The 24794-nt window shown below is 38.6% G+C and overlaps 1 protein-coding gene across 1 annotated transcript in view; it reads left to right on the forward strand.

The window, feature by feature from the left end:
- The window catches only part of EFHC1 (EF-hand domain containing 1), a 66978-nt gene that overhangs the window by 13340 nt on the left and 28844 nt on the right, over positions 1-24794 (forward strand). Inside the window, exons 3-6 of the mRNA XM_090282581.1 lie at positions 3023-3310; positions 10315-10464; positions 11627-11819; positions 19629-19849. Of these exons, the coding sequence (XP_090138707.1) occupies positions 3023-3310; positions 10315-10464; positions 11627-11819; positions 19629-19849 (852 nt within the window). The remainder of the gene's footprint in view (positions 1-3022; positions 3311-10314; positions 10465-11626; positions 11820-19628; positions 19850-24794) is intronic.

Here is a 24794-nt window from a genome sequence, read left to right on the forward strand (position 1 = left end):
TTTTGCTTCAAAAGGAATTTTTTAGATTTTACAAAATTATCATGTGGCCACAATTCATTACTGTAGATGCACAAAGGTAGGAGATTAGGACTTACCTGTAATGATCATATGGCACAGAAGATTTGTTTTTAAATAACTCATTATCATTTAAATTTTTTAAATAGAACATGAGAAATTCTGGTTATTTTAATCTTTAACGTACATGTGTGTTTCCTTCCTGCCTCCCATTCTAAGGCCAGGTTCCTGTTGCCAAAGGCATTTTCATCCCTTCCAGTCTTAGAAAACAAACAGCATCGGAACATGAATGTGCCACACAGCTCGGTCTTTGGTCTTCCCTGTCTATGCTTCCTCCCTTGGTCCAGACTCGTGGCTTGAAATGTCCTTTACATAATGATATGCTGTGTCTGGAATTTGTGATTGCCTATTTGATATCTCCTCTTCAGTATTTAGCAGACATCTTAAACTGAACATGTTCAAGACTTAACTCCTGATCTGTCTCCCCATCCCCATATCTGCTCCACTACATTCTTCTCATATCAATATGATAGCAATTCCATCCTTTCATTTGCTTGGTTCAAAATGTTTGAGTCATCCTGATTTTTCTCTAATATTGACTTCTTTCCCAGGCTCAATTCTGCATCCCAAGTTAGCCCCTGCAATATCAACTTGTGGTGTCACTTAAGAGTCAGCAAGTCTAAAATCAAGCTCACCATCTGCCCTACAAAATTATCTTCTTAATGTCTCCATTTCTGTGAGAATCACCACTCTATTCCCAGCACTATGCTTTCTCAATATCTCATCTGGCTCCCATCCTCCTACTTCCTCACTATCAATGCAATTAATCTCTTTGTTTTTCCACCTCTGGTTGGTTTACTACTGTAGGCCAGGACTTTTGGAGGGGTTTTCAGTCTGATCATCATGCCTAGAGCACTTTCCTCCTCATCATATTCGGCATACTACTGCTGAGTTTCCTTCCTCTGCTTCTGTTGCTGGAACCCAGTCTTGTCCCCTCATCTTAAACACTCTCTGACCACTTTAGCTCACACAGATTCCTTTTATGAACCACTATAGCACCTGTATGTAAGAAGTAGTGACTAATCTTAGCTATATCCCTAACCCCGTCTGTGGCCTCAGACAAACCACTCCACCACCCTGACTTTCAGTTTCCTCCTTTGTAAAACCAGGGAGGTTTGAATAGCTGATTACTTCTGGTTCTAACATTTTGTGTATTTATAAATCTGCAGCTCAAATACAGATCATTTCATATATGAATTACTGATTCTGTCCACATCTAGTGATCATGTCTTCATTTCACTTCTTTGCAGTTGATCTAAAATGTTACTTTAAAATGATTTTTATATTTTGCTTTTACCATGTTATTTTTTCCTATAAACATTCTATTACATTAACCCATTTCATCTTTTTATCATGAGTTTTACAGACTTCACTCCATTATATCCATGTTTCCCTTGCGCAATTGCCTGTTCTCTTTTGGTTTTTATCTTGTTCTTCCACAGCAGACTCAATACCTTTTTTAGCAACAGCATTCATGTATAAAATTAATTCATCTTTTTTATTTATTGAGCCATTTTTGTGTCTTTACAAAAGGGTCTCTTTGTTTTGTTGCTGTTATTGTAGGTTAGGTTTGGGTTAACATTTGCCTACCTAACACATTATTCTAATACTTTCTCTCTCTAAAAAAAAATATTAAAAATAGAAACAGAATAGCAGAAATTTAAAAATTAATCCCAAAGCATGTCAACATAAGCTTTTTATAATGTTTTTAAATGCTTTTAAATGTATTATAGATATGCCATTTTGACTTCACACTGATACTGAAGCTCTCCAAAGAACCTAGGTTTTGCTTTATCATATTTACGTGTATTTCTGAGCACAATTTATATATCACTGATGGTGGATTATCTTGTGGATTTATGACTTGAGAGTTATTCATATGAAGTTTCTAACAATGAATATGTCATTGGTATGCATTTGCAAGGAACTCCATTTCTAAAGAAATGGACTTGAACCTTCATTTTCATTTTTAACCAAAAAGTCATAGTCTCATCCAGATTTCTTACTCTTCCCAAAAATTCTCAGAGGAATTTTTGATATGGAAGTGAAGCTTAAGGTCTTTAAGCCATCTCATCAAGGAACACATTAGTAAATAGTCTACACATAGTTGGAGTGTTTAGAGCAGAGGTCAGCAAACTTTTTCTGTATAGGGCCAATAGAAAATATTGTGGGTTTAGCAACTGTCTTGGTTTGCTTGAGCTTCTATAAGAAAATACCAGACTGGTGGCCTAAACAATAGAACTTTATGTTCTCACTGTTCTGGGGGCTAGAAGGCCAAGGTCAAGCTTTCGGCTGATTTAGTTTCTGGTGAGGGCCTTTTCTGGACTTGCAGAGAGCTGCCTTCTTTCTATGTCCTCACATGGCCTATCCTCTATGAGCGCTGAGAAAGAGAATGAATGTCATTATTTCTCTTGGATTAGGGCCCCACCCTGAGGACCTCACTGAAGCTTAATTACCTTGTAAAGACCCCGTCTCCCATTATAGTCACATCAAGGGTTAGGACTTCAACATGAATTTTTTTTTTTTGGGGGGGGGGACAGAATTCAGACCATAACAGAAGCCTAAATGGTCTCTATCACAGTGACTTGCAACTCTGTTCTCATAATGGGAAAGCAGCCATTAGCTCATAAGTGTTAATTATTTATGTAATTACTTTATGCATGGATACTGAAATTTGAATTTCATGTATTTTCCACATGTTGTCAAATTGTATTCTGTTGATTTTTTTTTTACCATTTAAATGTTAAAAACCATTCTTAGCTTGTATATAAAAATAGGTGGTAGGGGTATATTTGTCCCCTGAACCATAATTTGGCAATATTTGGTTTAAAAGATAGGAATGATGAATATTCAAATGGCCCTGAGTGAGTCTCTTTACAAGAGGTACTTGATATTGTTTGGATGAGAAACTAATGCAGACCATTTCTTCTTTCTTGCTGTGTTATAGGTTCTGAAATTTGATGCCTATTTCCAAGAAGATGTTCCTATGTCAGCTGAGGAACACTACAGGATCCGTCAAGTGAACATTTACTACTATCTAGAAGATGACAGCATGTCAATCATAGAGCCCATTGTGGAAAACTCTGGGATTCCTCAAGGCAAGTTAATCAAACGCCAGCGGCTAGCCAAGAATGACCGGGGAGACCATTACCATTGGAAAGACTTAAATCGAGGGATAAATATTACAATTTACGGAAAAACTTTCCGCATTGTTGATTGTGACCAGTTCACACAGGTATAGTATATATTTTTGGAAGTTGTGGTTTCTGAGGCATTCTAAGTTATGAAGGATACATTTATTTGGGTCAGACAATCTGTCTTGTATAGATTATTACATACATTGGATTGGTATTTGTATACAGGGGGCGGGCTACAAAAGAAGAAACAGAATTATCTTCTGGAGGGCAGGCCTCTTGTAGTATAGGCTTTCTCCACTAGGTGAGTATTCTAGGACACTAAGTCAGTGTACCAGCTGGCATTGTTGTGAAAGGCTGCATTTGGTTTTGGTGAATTTTTTTTGAAGACGCTTCCACTGTATTTGCCTATTTTATGATGGGTGTTTTATGAGTGCACCTGCCCACACCACGCTGAGTGTTCAGCAGTCTTTGACCAAGAATGGCATGATCCCCATGCCTCAGCCTCCCTATTCACCTGATTTTGCCCAAAGGGACTTTTTTGTTTCCCTGGATAAAAGATGTCCTCAAAGGGAAACATTTTTCTGATGTGGAAAAGGTAAAACAAAAAAACTGCATAAGCAATAAAAGGCATAAAAATCAACTAGCTGTGAACAGTGGAAAAAATGTCTTGGTAGGTGTATTGCATCAAATGGAGGGTACTTTGAAGGTGAATAAAGTTTAAACATGTAAGAATAAAAACAGATTTTTTATAAATACCGTTTTGGGGGTTCCGCTCTCATATGTGCTATGTGCCAACACTATGCAGTATGCATTATCATTTTTGCAAAATGATATTGGTACATAGCCATTCAAATAAAATTGAACTCCTATCATAGCTTCATCATTTGGTAAGAAACCAGTTCACATGCCAGTTCAAATAGAGAGTAGGGTAGGCAACACCCTTTATGGGGTGAAACTATAAAAGAGGCATTGGACAATTTATCTGAAGTTTGAGTTCACAAAAATAGCACTCCCTCTATTAGTAGATATGAGCCTAAATTTTTTGTGAAATTTATATTTTTTCTGTAAATCATACTTGCTATATAATAGGGAAACTTGCTGTCTAAAGAATTCCTGAAAGCCATTTGAAGAGGAAAACATTTTTTTAAGTATATTTTATTGCTTACATTGTTACAGTAGTTCCAATTTTTTCCCCTTTAAGTTCTTCTGCTTCACTCTTTCCTATATTATTCTTAACTTCCCCTGTCTATTTTGCACCAAACAATTATGCTTCTTAATCCCTGCACCATTTTCTCCTCTTCCCCCTTCCAGCTAATAACCCTCCAAATGACCCCCATACCTATGACTCTGTTCCTATTCTGGTTTGGATTTTGTTTTCATTTTTTATATTCAGTTGTTGATAGTTGTGAGTGTTCATAATTTTGATCTTCTTTTTCTTAAGTAAGTCCCTTTGACATTTCATATAGTAATAGCTTGGTGATGATGAACTCCTTTAGCTTTACCTTGTCTGGGAAGCACTTTATCTGCCCTTACATTCTAAATGATAGCTTTGCTGGATAGAGTAATCTTGGTTGTTAAGTCTTTGCTTTTCATCACCTTGAATACTTCTTGCCAGTCCCTTCTTACCTGCAAAGTTTCTTTTGAGAAATCAGCTGATAGTCTTATGGGCACCCCTTTGTAGGTAACTCTCTGCTTTTTTCTTGCTGCTTTTAAGATTCTCTCTTTATCTTTCACGTTTGGCATTTTAATTATTATGTGTCTTGGTGTGGTCCTCTTTGAGTTTAGCTTGTTTGGGACTCTCTGTGCTTCCTGGGCTTGTACATCTATTTCCTTCATCAAATTCAGTGAGTTTTCCTTCATTATTTTCTCAAATAAGCTTTCAATTTCTTGCTCTTCCTCTTCTCCTTCGGGCACCCCTATGGTTTGGATGTTGGCACATTTAAAGTTGTCCCAGAGGTTTCTAAGCCTCTCCTCATTTTCTTTCAACTTTTGCTTCCTCATTCTGTACTGGTTGACAGTTTATTTCTTCCTTATGTTCCAAATCATTGATTTGAACCCCGGTTTCCTTTCCTTACTTCCTTCACCATTGGTTTTGTGTGAATTTTCCTTCATTTCATTTAGCATACCTTCACTTCTTCCCTTATGCATTTGCCTTACTTCAGCATATCTGTCAAGCCTGTGAGCATCTTTGTAACCAGGGTTTTGAACTCTGCGTTTATTAGGTTGGCTATCTCCTCATTTGTTAGGTTGGCTATCTCCTCGTCACTTTGTTCTCCCACTGGAACCTTGATTCGTTCCCACTTTTGAGCCATACTTCTCTATATCCTCATCTTGACAGGCTCCTGTGTTTGTTTGCCTCTGTGTCTTAGGTAGAGCTGTCGCTCCTGTTATGTTGTAAGGGGCAGAGCCTTAAGTATTCGTCAGTATAGGGTGACCTGTTTCACCACATTGTGACGCTTTATGTGGGGGAGAGGTCTGAGAGGGAACAATGTCGCTTCCTCAGCACTCGCCCCTTTTCCATGCACTTCTCCCACTTCTGTATGGAACTGGCGCCTCTCGAGCTGTTGCTCTGGCTGTCATTCCCAGAGTGGGTGGGTCTGCGGACATTCTAGGACTGTGGGGGCCCTTTAAACAAGTGGACTTTTCTGAGAGATTGGCAGTTTCTGCCTCCACCCCAATCCCCACTGGTTTGCACAGTCAGAAGCAATGAGGCTTGATTTTCCCCAGTGCCAGGACCATGAGCTATACAGTCTGGTGAGCAGCTGGGAACACTCCCCAGGTGTCCCTCCTGACTTTTTAAAACATGTGACTTCGCTTTCTGCCGGCCTGCCACTGCTGCCACTGCTTCCGCCACTGCTGCTGCCACCACACCGCGTCCTCTCCGCCCTGGCTCCGCCCCTCCTACCTGTCTGGATGAGTATTTCTTCTTTATATCTTTGTTTGCTGGACTTCCATGCAGCTCAGTTTTCTGGAACTTCTGGTTGTTTCTAGTTTTGAGGTAGTTGTATTCCTTCTTAAACCCTGGCTGGTTTGGCTCAGTGGATTGAGCATCGGCCTGCGAGCTAAGTGTCACTGGTTCGATCTTCCAGTCAGGGCACATCAGAGAAGGAAAACTCTGACTCCAAAAAACCTCCGCTGCCTTGCGGCATACCTCTTCAGGGGAAAGGCTAAGGGAGTAAACCCCGACAGAAAATCCGGAGCCGGAGTCCCTAAGGCGGTTTGACGTTGTAGTCAACACCGGCAACTCCTGCGGCGCACCTGAAGCCAAGCTGTATTGACTCCGTCTTTCCCTCGGACCCTTCAGCTGCGAAGAGAGGGGGGTTCTGCTGCATGGGCAACAGCAGACCCTCCATATCACCCTGCCCAGGCTCTGTAGCTTCAGCTCCACTGGAGAGGACACTCCAGCGTCATCGCAAGATGTCGATTCAACACGGGAGGAGACAGATACCGTGTCACTCCCGAGTCGGACTGCACAGCCATTCTCGGCGGTGCAGATAGACTCTTAAGAAGCTACACCATCGTCTCTCGAGACGGACGGCTGCCGACGACGACGATTCCTTCTTAGTTGTGGAGGGAGATGCAGCATGTCTGTCTAGGCCTCCATCTTGGCCAGAAGTCAAACATTTTTTTATAATAACAAAAATCCTCCACATTCTTTATTTTATAAATACAGATTTTCTTACCATTGAGAGAGGGAAACCTTTTTTCTTTAGCACAAAATGTAGGTAATAGGCAGTTCAAAATTTGTCTTAGTTAAAAATATTTCTAAAAGCAAAGATAGTTTCTGAATTATTTTATGCCTTTAATCTCATGTTAACTAATGCCAGATGAGACTAATCTTTACCATGCACTGAGCTCCTATGAATTCATTTAATTTTTTTAATTTAGTAATTTACTTAGCAAATACTTACCAAGTTCTTGCTATGGGCCAGGCACTGTTCTAGGTGCTCAGTATAAAGAATTATTCTTAAAGAATTATTCGTTGGAGAAGAAAACAAAAAATGAATAAATTTATAATATGTGAGATTCTGATAAGAGCTATAGAAGAACCTAAAGCAGAGTAAAGGGGATGGGGGTTGAAAGAGGCTGCTATATATGAAGTCTGATCAGGGAGGCCTCACAGGTAAGACAACACATGAACAAAAACCTCAAGGAAGTAAGGAGAGGAACCATGGCATCTGTGTCATCCCAAAGCAACAGAGAAAAATAATACAGAAGGTAGAAGTGCTAGACCATCTTTGAGATATGACCCCTTCAAACATACTTTGATCTGTCATTCTTTAGGTTTCTGAGGTTCCTTTAATTAAAGAGTTTCAGAATTATACCAACAATGAGAAATTATAAAATGTTACATTAAGTTGAGGTATTAAAATTATTTTTATGATTGTGTCTTTATGGACAATTTGAACATTTGCAAGTTAATCACTGAGCAGTTGATCTAAGCCAGTTAGTCAATTCTTATTACTTATGGTAGTTATGTTCTTTAAAGTTGCCACAAACACTTAATTAGCAAACACTGCACCATTGCTCCCAGAAGAAATACAGAGTTAGGGATCTCTGGTCACAACATTTTCATCCACTAATCAATATATAACCTTATTTTATGGGTGTTTGTTTCAAGATGCCATATTTAAAATATATCATTGATTCATTAACAGTGAACTCCTGGCCAAAAGCATTGCAACTGTAACTCATGCCTGAATGAAGCTTATCTAACACACACATTTTCTCCTTTCGGGACAACACAGAGGCCTTTAAAAAAAATTGTGGTAAAATATATATAACATGAAATTTGCCATTTTAATATGTTTTAGATGTATAGTTTAGTGGCATCGAGTACATATCACAGCCTTCTTTCATGTAGAATATGAGAAAGCACTTTGGCACTAAGGTCGGGGTCATTCTAAACAGCAAAATCAACAAAAAGTACAAAGTGAGAAAAAGTGGCACTAAAGGATACATTTTCAGTACAAAAGCTGAAACACCGCAGAATATCTTGTTCAACCCCAGCTAGGAAAGTGCTCATTAGGCAACTCACATTGTCACCATTCCATGCACGTCTGTGGAGGTCCTCAAAAGCACTGAGGACTGATTTGGTGGTTACCAATAACTTTTGGGAAATAGGCGAATGACGGATAATAGACTAAAGCTGTTATTTCAGGTGTTGATGATTAGATTGAATTAATGTTTTCAATAATAGGTTAGAAGTTGGCTCCATTAACAGTATAAAATTCTGCACATCTTATCTAATTTGATGGTTTTCATTAGGGCTGGACCTATGAGTGACTAACAAAGATAGCTGTCTTTAGGGTGTGATTTGAACAACGAACCACCCCTCTTTCAATATATCATCACCACTATCCCTTCTTACCCCCTCCTCATTACACCAAATAAATGTTTGGTCCTATAGACAGAATAAACTGAACATATTAAAAAATAAAGCTCCAGAAATCAGAGACTTAGAATTTATTATCTTCACTGAAGTATTTCTGCTGGTAAACCAGATGTGAATCCTACTCTATAAATGCACAGTGCAAAAATATTATTTTAAAAAATGACTTAAAAACTACTTGAGCCCCAGTCCGTCTGAGCTCATATCCTTATTCACCCTCCGCTTTGCCAAAGATTTCAAGCCCTAAGAACAAGGCAGCATCCGCAGACCTAAAGGAGTCATTTGGCAGGGTTCACAGATTGTCCGATACCCAAAGACACCACCATGATGTTAGGGTGCTTGAGAAGACCCCAGGACTCCAAATGCCTGATACTGAACGCACTTGACTGGTTTCTCGGAGCTCCTCGACCACGTGGAGAGTCTTGCGTTTCTGAGACCGACCCCTGTGTCTGTTTCCAGTCTGGGGGAATTTCTGCCTTTCTCCCCTCTTTCCCTCAAGGACATTCCATTCTCTCTCCTCCTCCTGGGACACTTTAGAACAACCTCTTCAAAGAGTTTAGGCTTCATCTAAGAGACAGGGAAGAACAGTCATCTTCAGGAAGCTTCTCCATTCCTGTCCAAATCCCTAAGGTAAGGTGTACAGAGGGCCTGGTTATCTGTTGAAAGCAACAGAAAGGAGTAAAACACCCATTAAATACTTAAATCAATAATCCTGCTAACACTATCACACCATGTCAAGGTCATTATCTCCAGCTCAGTACTTTTAATACGCATTAAAAACCATATTTTAATATTGAAAGGATATTGGAGACCTCCTAGTAAAACTTTAAATACTAAGATTACAAGCTAATTAGCAGAGCTGATACTAGGACCAAATATTTTGATCATGTGTTCTGTATATTTTCTATTGAATTCTCCAAAAGCAAACCACATAATTCCCATAAGAAACCCGGATTTCAGGTTAATTTCCAGTACCAGAATATAAGTAGATCCCATGAAATTATTCTTTTCTGATGATCAAAAAAGGCATAGTTCATTGTGGTGATTTAAGAAGAAAAAATGTCAAGAGGTATTAAAAGATATAGTGACTCTGGAAATAATACATTTATTCATAATTAGCAAAATAAAATTCAAGATCATGTCAAGTTCAAATGCTTTCCTTAATTTTTTCTAGGGAGATTTGAACACTCAACTTGCCTTTCCTGTTTTGCTAAAACATTTTCTGGTCTAAATCAGTGGGTATGTTTTCTTATTTTGCAGGGGAGACTTAGTCATATACTTGTTTTAAATGAGTTGGGAAGTGGGAAATTGATTTCAGCTTAGCTTCACCTTTGTGCAGCTCGTCCCTATACCTGATGTGAATTACATATTGTTTGAAACTATGGTTAGGTTTCAGATTGGTATATGTAGGTAATCGTAGGCCTTACTCTGAACTTGGGCCCCTAACTAAACGTCATTGATCTGAGTTCATATTTGAAGCATATCCTATTGCCTATCAATTGTATAATATAGAACACTTAAGGTAATTATCAATTATTATCTGCATTATTGAGTTGGGTCGATTGGAGGCTAAGACATGGTCAAACTACAAATGAATGGTTAACCTGGGCAGTGGTATAGAAATTACTACTCTTATTTTTACTCTTATCAGTCGAGCTTGCTTTAAGAAGGTTCTAGAAAGATAATCAGTGTTAATTTTGAAATATTTAGGTATTTTTGGAAAGTCAAGGAATTGAATTAAATCCACCTGAGAAGATGGCTCTCGATCCTTACATTGAACTCCGGAAACAGCCCCTTCGCAAGTATGTCACTCCATCGGACTTTGATCAGCTCAAGCAGTTTCTCACCTTTGACAAACAAGTAAGTGACCTTAGTAAGTTTACTCCTTGCCAAACGTGGCACTATTGATTATCAAGCTGTTTTGGTAGATGAGTGTTTTGAAACATTACATCTATAATGTAACCATTTGGATACAGTGCTATTTTTCTGGTTTCATCTGAGTCAGAGGTATAGGAATGCCTCCCTTTTGTATTACAGATCTAAAAAAAGATGGTGGAGTTAAGTCTTGTGAGTTACATCAGACTTTTAAATCTTAAAGCATTCCTGAGCTACATCTGCTTCCCACTTTACATTTCCAACCAGCTACTTCTTTCCCAAATATGAATTAATCTCATAGAATCTTTTGGGAAACCTTAAATAAATTATTGGGAAATGTCAAAGATATTGCATATATGTAGGTGTTTAATGTTAAAATAATAAAGTCACAGAAATCCCATTGCAGATGCTTCCTTGTTAAATTTTCTATTAATGTATGAGTACAGAATGTTCTAGGTATTTTCCAACTCTGTTCCAGCCTTCCTACCCACCTGCCCCCCGGGCTTGGGTAGAGAAGCAGATTTCAGTCTTCCTTTGCACACTGAAGGGAAAGAGAAAACAGAAAGATCACCCTCAGTGCTGCTTTGCTGTTTTCCTCTCAGAAATGTAATTCCTTTTAGTTTAGAAAATTTTACCTAGCACTATCATAGTTTTTTAAGGACGTTCTTTGAATCAATCATAAACCTTTTATTTGTACTTAAAGATTGTGTTGTTGATACTGTTACTAGAAGATATGTGTTGATGGAACTAGAAAAAATACTGGTAAATGAGAATTCCTTCCAGATAATTATATATAAACCATTCACGTGTACCTTTATTAACACACATAAACCACTATATACAGGGCAGGATACATTGCTCTTTTAATTCATCTTCTCTTTCACTGACTAATTTTTTGGATCAAAGTGAATTCTTTCTCAGCACAAATTTATAAGCCTATTAATATTTTCCAGCTTTTGAAATGTGATATGTAATTTCAGATGTTTTGTATGTTTGATAAATACTTTTTTTTAACTATCTGAGATTGCTTCATCGTCTTTCTAGCTAATCTTTTCATTATTGTCTGATATTTAAATGCCAAAGTAACTAAGTTAAACTCTCCACTTGTAGAACTCATATACAAGTCACTACTTTGGATTTCTCAAAGGTTCTTCGATTCTACGCAATCTGGGACGATACAGACAGCCTGTTCGGTGAATGTCGGAACTACATCATTCATTACTATCTTATGGATGATACAGTAGAAATTCGAGAGGTCCATGAACGGAATAATGGGCGAGATCCCTTCCCACTCCTGATGAGCCGCCGGCGCATGCCCAAGCTTTTGGTGGAGAATGGAAGTATGTTTGACTCGGTTTATCTTCTGATAATTGGGTCTCAAAGGATTTAATTATCAGTGTGGTCATTCCCCTTTACACTTAGGAGGCTCTTGCTGTGTTCTTGTAGAGACTCAGAAAACTGCTTTTCTTATATTCTCTCCTTCACTTGTCCCCTTGGTCCAGGCTTGCCTCTGAAATGGTCAGGTGGAAATGACTAATACCCAAATCAGGAGACAAAACCAAAACAGCTGTGGGAAGTTCATTAAAGAGTGGAAGAGCAAGGCTTCTGAGCTGAGGCAACTTAATATCAGATTTTTAGTGCATTTCTAAAACAAGCTTGTTTTCACCCAAAGATATTGCTGACCATTTCCTTATGGGCTTTCTTGACTTTGCCTCTTGCCTCAACTGTGTGGCGAAGGAAGTTTCTGTGCGGGATAACTTAAGATTGGAAAAGGCAAGTCAGTGACTCATAGAGGTGCAGCCCCAGTTGTGTCAACACTTGCTCTTTCTTTGCTGATACAAAATAGCCTAGTGGATTGGAGAAGAAGGATGCAACAAAGTGCAGGTGGCACCTGCCATCCATCAGTATTTCTCTGGGATACGTAGGCTTGCTTAGTAGTTTAAGAATTTTCTCTTACAAAAATGTCGTCTTGGTGCCATGGAATGATATCTCTCATGCTTGGATGGCTGGCAGAACTCTGTAAAATTTTCATTGATTTTTTTTCCCCCTTACTCTATTTTTTTTTTTTTTTTTTTTTGGAGCTAGGAGTTAAGAAATTCCAGGTATTAAGCAAGAAGTTTGTCTTAGAGATTATAAACAAACTGAGATAAGAGTCTATGAGCAAAGTGGCAGTCTGAAGGCTAAATTCAACCTACTCACATGTATTTCTTGGCCTGACAGTGTTATTTTAAAAAAAAATTCAGTGTTATTTTGGGGCAAGGGATTAAAATTTTCTACCATTGAGAGGGGGGATAAATAAGATTTGATGAAAGTATACCTTGATAGATATGTAGTGGTTAGAAGCAATAAATAAAATGCACAAGAAAGCAAATGGATGCATCGTAAAAGCATAGTTCTGTATAGAAAAAAGGAAGTAAAGCGGTGTATAATGTAATAACATTTACATAAAGTAAAATGCACACAAAAAATGTACGTAATACAAATATAATCCAAAAACTGCATATTAGAATGGTTATAAGTGAGGGAAAGAAGAATGAGACTGGGGAAAAGAATAAAAAGGAATAAAAACTGTCATTTTAAATTAAGAGAGTTAACATTAAAAATCTCTTTTTTTGCAAAAGGAGAGTAATTGCTAACACAGTTTGTATTCTCAGCAACAACTGGATCTGTTCAGCATCCAGCTGCTGCCTACCATATTCTTAATACTGAGCCTCCTATACAACCCTCTCGGTGTTCTAAGACATTGGAACTAATGTACTAATTTTGGCCTTTCATATTAGTTAAATGAGCCTGAAATTCCTTCCATCTGGAGCTAATAAAAGTTAGATTTACAGTAGATTAAAAGAAAGAGTGGGAATGTAGTCAGGGTAACATGAAAAAAAAGTGTCACTAAACCTGAATTCCTTGAAATCTCAGGTTTCATATTTGTCTCTGCCTTTATCAATGTGGCCTACGCCTAAAGCTTTCAATATATAATCATCCTATTCTATAACTTCCCAAATTTTAGCCAACTTTTCATCAGTTATATGGAGAGGCAGTGTGGTGATATATGTATGGTTCTTTTAAACGATAGGAAACATATCTTTTTGGGAAACTTGTTGTTAGTCATGCTGTAGAGGGACAGAAGAAGCTAAGTTTCCATCAGCTAAATAATTCCTTTGACTAGAACTGTGGTGTTAAAGAGATGACATTTAATTGACTCTTAAAGGCATTTACCCAATGGGTGATTTTTACTAAATTCAATTAAACAAGAGTTAAATATATGCTATGGGAACTAGTTCCTGTGCTAAGTGCTCTGGAGGATAAAATGAAAGTGTAACTTCCAGACCTAGAATCCCTGTCCTTAAGTTACTTCTAGTCACTGAGGAGACAAGTCACATAAGTAAACAAAGCTGTTAAACAATATCACATGTGTACCAGATTATCTGATTATATAACTAGATTTGTCATCTAGACACCACAGAAGAGATGTGAACTAATATGAATAAAAAAAAGACTCTCGCAGAGCTGGGATTGGACCCAGATTTAAAATGGCAGAGAATGAAGGGAAAGAGCAATTTAGAGTGAATAAGAGCAAAGATTGGGGAGTAAAAATAAGTATGGTATGTTTGGGGTATCCCAGAGACAGTGAGTAGGCAGAGAGTTTGTGCTGGAAATTATGGGAGTATGTTTCCAAAGTTCCGTCTGCCGGAGTCTTCTTTTAGATAAAGATAAATCGAAATTATATATGTATTTTGCATGGAGTTAAAATATTTAAAAGTTCTAATTCCACACATTCTAAAAGCTCTTTGTCCAAGATAATTGCAGGTTACCAGTATGTGGTGCCTAATGCCAAACAGTGCCTTTGGCTCCCAGAAGCCTTCTGCTACTCAGTTGTTGCACCGAAGTCACTAGCTCTAAAAGTCTGTACATGCTCCTTTAGACTGGCTTTCATTCTTTGATCTTGCCTTTTCCTGGATAAATGGGTATGTCAAACAACATCATAATTCACATTCTAAATATGTGCAGCTTATTGTGGTAAATTATACCCCAAGAAAGTTGTAAAAATATAAATCCATGCCTACATATATCATAGTCAAACTTAAGAATACCCAATTAAAAAAGATGGTAAAAGCAGCCCCGAAGAACTAAGTTACCCATTCAGAATGGCAGTTATAATGACAGCTGACTTATCAGTAGCAATAATAGTCACCAGAAGACAGTTTAATAATAAAAGTATGAGAAGAATAGAATTTGATATCTGGAGAGACTATCTTTCAAGAAGAACAGGGGGGTGGAACAGGGAAGAGCAACAGAGGAAAAATAGGATAACTAATAGAACAACAATTAAAATAAATAAAATTTTTAAATTTAAATTTAAAAAACAAGAAAGTGAAATGCATTTCCAGGCAAACAAAACAGATTTTACTAATAACAGATCCTTACTAGGAAAATTCTTCAGTGCACTTCAGGTAGAAAGAAAATTACTCCAGAAGTAAAATCTAAGATATAAGAAGTGATAAAATAAATAAAATGGCAAAGTGTGACAAATCTAAATGAACTTTGAGTATACAAACTGAAGTAACAGTGTTGAATTCATGGGGGTTAAAAATATCAAGGTAGAATTGAAATATATTATAATAATGGCATAGGAGGGGGTGATAACATTTAAAAACATTTTTAAATGTATTGAGGTAACATTGGTTAATAGCTATAAGTTTCAGGTGTGCAATTCTATAATACATGTTCTGTATATTGAGTACTCACCACCCAAAGGTAGTCTCCTTCTGTCATCATATATTTGACCTCCTCAACCCCCTTCATCCTCCTCTACCCCACTTCTCCTCTGGAAACTACTATATTGTTACCTGTGTCTATGAGTTTGTTTGTAAAAAAAAGCAACAACAACAACAACAAAAACCATTTGAAACAGTTATTTTAAGAACATACTTAAGATATAGGGACATACAAAGGTCAAAAGAGATGCACATGCAAATAGCAAAAGAAACTGATAATACTATATTAGTATCATACAAATAGACATTAGGACAAAAACCATTGCTAGAGATAAAGAGGATCATTACATATCACAAGAATTCTATTTACTAGGAAAATGTAATAATTCTAAACCTGTATGTAGTTAATAACATGGTTTCAAAACATATAAAACAAAAATTTAGAACTCTTATGTAGAGAATGAACAAATCCATCAAAATAGTGGAAGTCATTAAAACATTTCTTTCAATAACTTAGATCAAAAAGACAAATCAATACGCATGTATGTGAGCAATATAATTATCACTATTCATTTAATGAATATGTAAATGCATCAACACCTAGAGAATTTCCACTTTTTTAAAGTACAAATAGAACACATAACTGATCATTCTTAACAAATTTTAAAGATGTGGTATCTTATATAATTTTTCTGATTTCAAAACAAGTTAGCATTCAGTTTTGGAAATATAACAAACATTATTTGGAAATTGAAAATCACATTTCTAAATAATCCACAAGTAAAAAAATATATTCAGAAAATACTTAGAACTGAATGATAGCAAAAATTCTCTCTGATCTTTTAGATACATCAAAAGTGGTACTTGGAGGAAGATTCATAGTCTTAAATGTTTATTTAAGAAAGAACAAAGACTGAAAAAATAAGATAGACATTCTTAAAAAGTTAAAATAGGAGTGACAGAATGAATTGAAAGAGATTAAAATGGAGGAAATCATAAAATAAGAGCCTGAAAATAATGAAATTGAAAACAGAAGTACAGATTTGTCATGTCAAAAGTTGTTTCTTTGAAAGGACTAATAAAATGACAAACCATTAACAAAATTTATCAAGGGAGAAAAGAAAGAAGGCACATATTCCCAATATTAAAAATAAAAAGGAGGCAATAGGAATTAAACAGAAAATAAGGGAATAATACTAACAACCTTATGCCAATGCATTTGAAAACTTAGGTGAAATGAGCAGATTTTTAGAAAAAATTAACTTGTTCAAGAAGAAATAAAAATCAAAATGTCTTTAACATTAAACAAATAGAATCAGTTAAAAATTTCCTACAAATAAAACACCAGGTCCAGATAATTTTTAGTTTTGCCAAATATTTCAAGAACATACAGTTTCAAGCTTAATACAGACTCTTTCATGGAAATGAAAAAGAACTTCATTCATTTAAAAAGGCCAATAAAACTAAAGACACCATGAGAGACTTCCGGCCAAGATGGAGGCTTAGACGGACACGCTAGGTCTTCCTCTACAACTATAGAGGAGTACAACTACTCCAAAACAAAGGATAACTAGAAATTCCAGAAAATAAAACTACACGGAAGCCCAACATATGAAGTTATAAACCAGCGGTGCCATTTGGGCAGGTAAGAGTTAAAGAAGGCAAAGCTGTTTGCGGAGCGGCGGGCGGGGCATCGAAAAATCCTGGAGGCAATCAAGCCCCTGGCTTGCGCGACTCCGGGCGCTGGGGAGAGCAGCCGCAGCATCGCCTTGAACAGTGAGGCCCAGGGGGGCGGGAGGACGGATCCCGGTCTCCTAGCCAAATAACTGTGTGAATCCATCTTGGACCCCCGCCCCCAAAGAAAGCACCACAGGGCTGCGAAATAGGTCGCGGACAGGCAGGCGCCGGCCGGTCGCTGATTTGTGACGCGTACACAGGCACTGCCCCCGACAGCCAGCCCAGGAAAACAAAACGCATCTGTCAAAATGTGGCAGACAAATATAGAGATCCCGGTGGCACAACTCACCAGACAGCAGATAGAGAACCTGACAGATGAACAGATAAGAAACCTGTCAGAGGCTCAGTTCTGGGCCATTGTTATCAGGTGGCTTACAGAATTCACAAAAGAGCAGGAAAAAGATATGAAAGAAGCGAAAAACTTTCATAACGAAAGGAACAAAACCACATACGAGACAGATGGTGAGGAATCCAGAGTTCATTTCAACAAACTGGAATATGGAGAAGGAACAAGCAGTCAACCAATGCAGCGAGAGGAAATAGGAAGCAACAATGAGAGGATCAGAAACCTCTGGGACAGCTATAAAAGGCCCAACATAAGAATCATTGGTTTGTCAGAGAATGAGGAAGATGAACTAGAACTTGAAAAATTGAGTGAAAATATAATAAAGGAGAACTTCCCAGACTTGGGGAAGGGAATAGACATGCAGGTCCAGGAAGCAAGGAGAGTTCCCAAGAGACTGGACCCAGGGAGAACCACTCCAAGACACATTATAATCAAAATGTCAAAAATTAAGGATAAAGAGAGAATCTTAAAAGCAGCAAGAGAGAAGAAAAGAATTATGTACAAAGGGGTCCCAATTAGACTATCAGCTGACTTCTCAAGGGAAACACTACAGGCAAGAAGGGACTGGCAAGAAATATTCAAAGTAATGAAAATCCAAAACCTACAACCACGAATACTCTATCCAGCGAAATTGTCATTCAGAATAGAAGGACAGAGAAAGTGTTTCCAGGACAAAATAAAACTGAAAGAGTTCATTAGATCCAAACCACTGTTATATGAGATGTTAAAGGGACTGGTTTAAAAAACAGAAGCTAGGGAGATGAAACAAAGGCAAACGAAACAGGCAACGAGAGTGGAAAAGGAACTGTGGGTAAGGGAAGCATAGTGGGGGGAGGTCAACAGGGAGGGGGAGTGGGGAGAGGGAGGGAGAAGAAATAGGAATTGGGGATCATGGTAGGAGGGAATGGAATAGACGGAGAGAGATTGGGAGGAACTGTATGCACAACTAATGGACATAATCTAAAAGGGGGGGACAACTGGAGGGAGGGGGGGCCACCGGGTGGAGGGGAGCAGAGGGAAGGGAAATTGGCACAAATGTAATATTTTAATCAATAAAACACATTAAATCTGAAAAAAAAAAAAAAAAAAAAAAGACACCATGAGAAAAAGAACTACAGTCTTTCACTCTTGAAAATAAATGCAAAAAAACTAAACATATCAGTACGTGAAATCCAGTGTTATATGAAAAAGATAATTATCTAGCAAGCAAAGACAAATGGCTGGACAATGTGTGCACGCACGCACACACCAGGTCCCCTGGAACATTGTTTACTGAGGGAAACTCACGGAGTCACAAGCTGTGTACCCCCTTGCCCATCACTCCCTGGAGTAACTCAAAGGAATCTAGTAGGGTTAGGTACTAGACACTGCCAGGAGGATCTTTTCAAATACTCTATTGAGAAACTATCAGCCTTTCTTTTAGCATGATGAAGTGCTGGAGTGCACACCTTTCTGTCTGATATAACAAAACTTTAGGCTCCTTCCCTATTTTCCTGACTTAGCAATTAACAGGAGAATGCCAGCCTACTTCTCATGCCCCTTGAGATCAGAGTTCTGGGGCCAAGCTTGTCGTTAAAGCCATACAATGTGGCACATTACCAGAACTGACTGACTACCTTAGGGTGTCTATGGAGGCCAGCCTACAGGAGGTCTTAAAGAAGTCAATCCCTAGTTCTCATAATACAGTGTGATAAAATTGGATTTATTCCAAAAATGCAAGTTCTGTTCTACATTTGAAAACTGTGTTGATCCCCCAGATGTGTGAAATACTGTAATCATCTTATTGACTGTCCCTGCTTCCTGCCATAGGATTAGGTCCGACTGTCCGAATAGCAGCGGTCACAAGTGAAATTGAGCCATCATTTGTGTAATTGTTAATATCTGTCACCCCAAACAGAATGTTTTCTTCATCAAGGCAGGAATGTTACTGTTAATTGTTGCAATCTCAGTACTCAGTAGCATACCTAGTACATGATATATGTGGTCACTAATGGTTCGTTGGATGAAGGAATAAATGGGCGGGAGATTGAACTAAATGACTTGGATTCCTCCTTTGTAATACTCTACAGAAGATATTTATTCTTCCTTCCAGGGATGATTTTTCTGCTAAGACTAGTGGCCTGTGGTGATAGTTGGAGCTGAATAGGGGAGAGAGACTTTACAAAAACCATCCGGGATGTTGTTTATGTGTCCTGTTAACAGATGGAAATACACAGCATTATGTTTTTCTGGGAATGCAGAGGAGGCCCTGACCCTTGACCACACTCCCTCAGGTTCTCAAGAACGCCCTGCTGTTCTGTGTCTCATCCTTATTCCTCCTTCTCCCCTCCCTCTCTGCTGTTTTATGTTAGAGAACTTCCCCCAGTGCGTGCTGGAAATCTCTGACCAAGAGGTGTTGGAATGGTATACTGCCAAAGACTTCATTGTTGGGAAACCGCTCACCATCCTTGGGAGAACTTTCTTCATTTACGATTGTGATCCATTTACTCGACAATATTACAAAGAAAGGTTTGGAATCTCCGATTTACCATGTATTGATGTGAGCAAGAAGGAACCACCTCCCATAAAACAGGTAATGAACACTAGATCTGGGTGTAGTGAGAGAATTAATCTTTTGTTGTAAAAGTCTAAGAAAAAGGGGAGGAGGAAAGACTCATGTGAATACCCAGTTTTAAAAAAATGGACAAAGCATATGAAATAGAGCAGTTCACAAAAGAAGAAATACAAATGGCTAATGAACACATGAAAAGACCCTCAACTTAATTGATAAAGAGTAGAATGAAATAATGAGGTTTGGGATCTATTTGATTTTAAAGGCTCATAATGTTTGCCCTGGTGGCAAGAAATGGGCATGTTCATATGTTGTTAATAGGCAAGCCAATAAGAAAAGCCTTTCTGAAGGGCAGTTAGTCATCATTTTAATTTTTTCAGAATAAAGTATTATGTATTTCTTGACTCAGAAAACCTGGTTTGAGGACTATAAAAAGATATGTGTAATGATTATACTGTAGCATTATTTTTAATAAAGTATAAGGAGATTGGCAGAATAAACTAGTATATCCATCCATATAATTAGAAGACTATAAGGCCAGTAAAAAAAGAGAGAGAGAGAGAGAGAAAGTCCAGCTATGCATATTAACATGAAAGACTGCCCCTAACATTTTTAAATGAATGTGTATATGGTGCTATTTTTGTAAATTACTTTTCACAATATTTGCTTATATATACTGAGGAAAAGAACAGGATGAATATCCACCTGTACCATTAACAGTGGTTAATTTAAAATGTGGGAAGGAAGTGGGAGGGGACAAAGGATCTTTGTTTTATAATCTGTGTGGTTTTAATTTCTCTTTTTATGCAAAACCTTGTATTACATTTATAATATTTTTTCATTTTAATTTTTTTAAAAAGACATCTTTTAAAATTTCAAACCCTTGGGTCATTTCATTGTTTCTTGCCTGTTTATCAAACCCTTTGACTTAAAAACTAGGTGACAGCAAAGCAAAAATCAATTAATTGAAGATGTTGGAAGATAACTGTCTTTCATTGAATATAGTCTTCCTTAGAATTACACTGAACTAAAAAATTTCGTTTTGAGCGCCACGAAGTCTACTCTGGTCTGAAAGTGAGTTCATGGTGCTGTTAATGCACTGAAGTAGTAAGCTGATAAACTCGAGCCTTCATAGTGGCTCAGCCGTGTATTTTAGAGTTTCAGATGAGAATTGCACATTTTAAAAATTACACATTATACAACAAATTCAAGAAGGATCTGAAGTACTAAGGTATCACACTATCATGGGCTGAAAGCACTGGTGTTTTCCTGCCTCTTTGGGTTGGGAGCAACTCATACAAACTCTTTGTTGCCTGTGTATAAGGTAGGGTGTCAATACCTCTAGCTCATCTGCATGTTGCCACTGTGTATGTAAAATAATGCCACTGGTCTTTTTCTTTTCAAAAGCAAGGCATGAAAAGAAGGATGGAATTATTGAATGGCTCTAGCCCAGGCCCCTGCCCTCTTCTCATTGGCTGCCTATGCTGCATGCACTTAGCCTCCATTATGCTGAATTTGGGGTGGTTCTGCAGGTGCCACATCCTGTTTCACTCCCTTAGACTTTTGCTGATGCTCTTCCACCTGCTTAAACCACTTTTCCATTATTTTTTCTTATGGCTCTTTTTTTATTCTTCGAGACTCAGTATAGGCTTTCTCTCTTCCAAGAGGGCTTCTCTGAGCTTCGGGCAGGTTGGCCACCTCCTCTGTGTTCCTGCAGTGCTTGCCTCTCTCCACTAACACTTATCAATTACATTAAAATATCTATTCATGATTGTAAAGCTACTAGTAACTGAAGCCTACCTTGGGCAAAATTAGTTTGTATGGTATTTTCCAGTATATGCATATAATTTTTCTTTAAATGCCTGTTCATGAATCTTCTCTACTAGACTGTAAATTCCTTGAAGGCAGGAACTATATTCGATATCTTTGTGCCTTTAGTACCTATCACAGTGCCTAGCAAACAGGAGGTATTTATACAGTTTGTCTCTTGAGGTAAGCTGAAGAAAGTTACCTGTGAAGTATGTACAGTCATGCCTCGGCACTCGTCCACTTCAGACCTCGTCAAACCAGGTACTCATCACATTTTGACGAGAAAAATATGTGTCAGCACTAGGTGCTTTCTCGGGACTTGTTGCACTTGCTAGAGTTTGTCTGAGTCACATCATCGCCCTGCAACAGAAGATGCTTCATCACTCAGTGTGTGTCAGTTTCAGCACTTGTCATGACTTCCGCAATGAATTAATAATGAGTGCCAAGGTGCCACTGCATGTGCTTCCCCAAAAGACAAGTGATATCTTAGGTAGCCTTTCAGAACCAAGGTTTCATAAAAACAGTTACAAAGAAGAATCTGGAGGTTGGTATGCTATGTGTTCTCAGGGGCAGTGAAACTTCTGGAAGTAAGCGTTGCGTGAAGTTTGTGGAACAGAGATGCAGAGATAATTCCAGCAGGCAGGGTGAGTGGCCAACAACGAACAGAGGGCTGAAGCTCTCTCTGGCAATCAGTGATTGCTAATAGCCTGACCATTCCTTTTATTGGGTTGCAGAAAAAAATTTTTTAAAGTAAAACTAAATAGAAACTAAAAAGGCTTACATGGTAACAAACATTCTTCCTACTAAAAGGGATAAGCATTAACCTATAGAGCTACAGAACTAAAAGGCTTACGTGATCCCACTAAGAGGGATAAACATTAACCTATAGAGCTACAGAGCAAAGCGGTAAATCACAAACGTCCAAGGGTCTGTTCCACATCCGATATAATTGCTAGGGGAGAGGAGACACTAACTTTCAAGCTTCTTTGTTCTTAGAGACTTGTAAACTGGCCCCCAAGAATCATGTGCGAGTAAGGGTCCAAGGGTCTGCACCACATCCGATGTTATCACTATGGGAAAGGAGGCTTAGGTCTTCAGTCCTCTTTGTTCCCTGGATTCCGTGACTCAACCCCCAGGAGCTGTGTGCGGCCCATGGCCCCGGCAAGACTCGTTTGTGAGTTCTTGCAAGCTGAGGTCACAGGACACCTGGGCGGGAGGTGGGGAGAGGGGCGCTTGCAGGCCCCCCGGCAGAGGGCTTGTGACTTTCACCTACAAGCAAGTGTGGGTGGCAGTAATACAGTCATGTGCCACATGATGGTGTTTGGGCCAGCAATGGACCACACGTACAGTGGTGGTCCCGTAAGATTATAGTGGAGGCGAAAACCAGTGATTCATAGTCGTGTCTGTGGTGACACTGGTGTGAACAAACCCCCTGCGCTGCCAATCATGTAAAAGTACCACACACACAGTTATGTACAGGACATAATACTTGATAATGATAATAAACGACTATGTTACTGGTTTATGTATTCACTATACTATACTTTTGGTTGTTATTTTAGAGTATACTCATCCTACCAATTTTAAAAAAGGTTGTTGTAAAACAGTGTTATGCCAGCAGCAGCCTGCTAAGTGACTGTACCATTTTCTCTTGTGTTTAATTTAATGTTGTGTTGTTTTGTTCACCATGGCCTCCAAGCATACAAATCCACTGCTGATGTTGCCAGTAAGAGGCCACATCAAGTGACTGATCTGGAAACAAAATTAAAATTGACTAATGAAGGTGGAAAATTAGTGATAATTACAGCTCTCCAGTCAGGATTGTCCCATTCCACCATAGCTCCAATCTTGAAGAACAAGAACATAGCAACGAGTCTAACAATAATTTGAGAAGGGCCTTTGTCAGACATGGAGAAACTACTAATGACCTGGACTGAAGAGCAGACACAGAAGTGTCTCCTTCTCAGCATCATGAGGATCACAGCCAAAGCAAAAGGTTTGTTTGTGATGTTGAAAGAAAAGGCTGATCCCGACTATGATGTGAATTTACTGCTAGCTCTTAGTGGCTTAAACAATTGAATTTAAGTATTGTTATTTATCATATAATGTGAAAGTAACTGTTGAGTAAGTGTAAGTGCTGATGCAAAGGCAGCTGAAGAATTTTTGGAAACTCTAGATCTAAAACTAATTGTGGAACAAAATTACCCGCCAGAGCAAATATTCAATGTGATGAAACCTCCCTTTTCTGGAAGCAGATGCCTGAAAGAATTTTGATCTATTAGGAGACCCAGTCAATGCCAGGTTTCAAGGTTTTCAAGGACAGGATAACAGACTTGCTTGGGGCAATGTTGCAGCTACAAACTGAAACCCTTTTTGGTCTAGCATCGTGAGAACCGGGGCCTTCAAGCCTATCAGTAAGCACACACGGCCAGTGCGCTACAGGGGCAGGAGGAAGTCATGGAGGACCCCGTGGAGGACCCAGCTCCTCTTTCAAGGTGCCCCCTGGATTGCTGTGCCAGCAAAATGAGGAAGTGCTGTTGGGAGAATAACATGGGTTTTGCTTATTGGTCGTGTTCTGCACGTCCTCCTTTTACTGGAAACCTTCATCCCAGTATCCAAGTGGTGTTTCTCCCTCTAAAACCCTCTTTTTGATGCAACCAGTGGATCAAGGAGGTATCGCAGTTTCTAAGGCCTACTACCTGAGGATGACCTTTGACCAGGCTATTGCTGCAATGGAGGGAGACACTGAGAAGACACTGGTGCCATTCTGGAGGGATTACAGCAGCTATGACTACATCAAGAACCTTACTTGAGCTTGGGGTGATGGCATCAAGAAGTACGTGAATGGCATCTGGAAGAAGACACTCAAGAGAGTCATCCATGGCTTCAGAGGATTTATCAAGATTGAGGAGGTTACAAAAACCAACAAGACTGTGGTGTGGATGAGGATGACATCAAGGAGCTCCTAGACTTGGTTCCTGAGGAATTAATTAATGAAGAATTGTTGGAACTGGAACAGGAATGCATAGGCGAAGAAGACACAAGAGAAAAGGAAACCGCAGGAGAAGAAAAAGAGCCCCCAAGAAAAATCCCAGTGAAGAGTTTAGCAGAAGCTTTTGCAAACCTCAATAAGCTTCTTTAAAAGTTTGAAAACATG

Source organism: Furipterus horrens, unplaced genomic scaffold (assembly GCF_987537825.1).
Source record: "Furipterus horrens unplaced genomic scaffold, mFurHor1.1.pri manual_scaffold_6, whole genome shotgun sequence".
Taxonomy (NCBI): Eukaryota; Metazoa; Chordata; class Mammalia; order Chiroptera; family Furipteridae; genus Furipterus; species Furipterus horrens.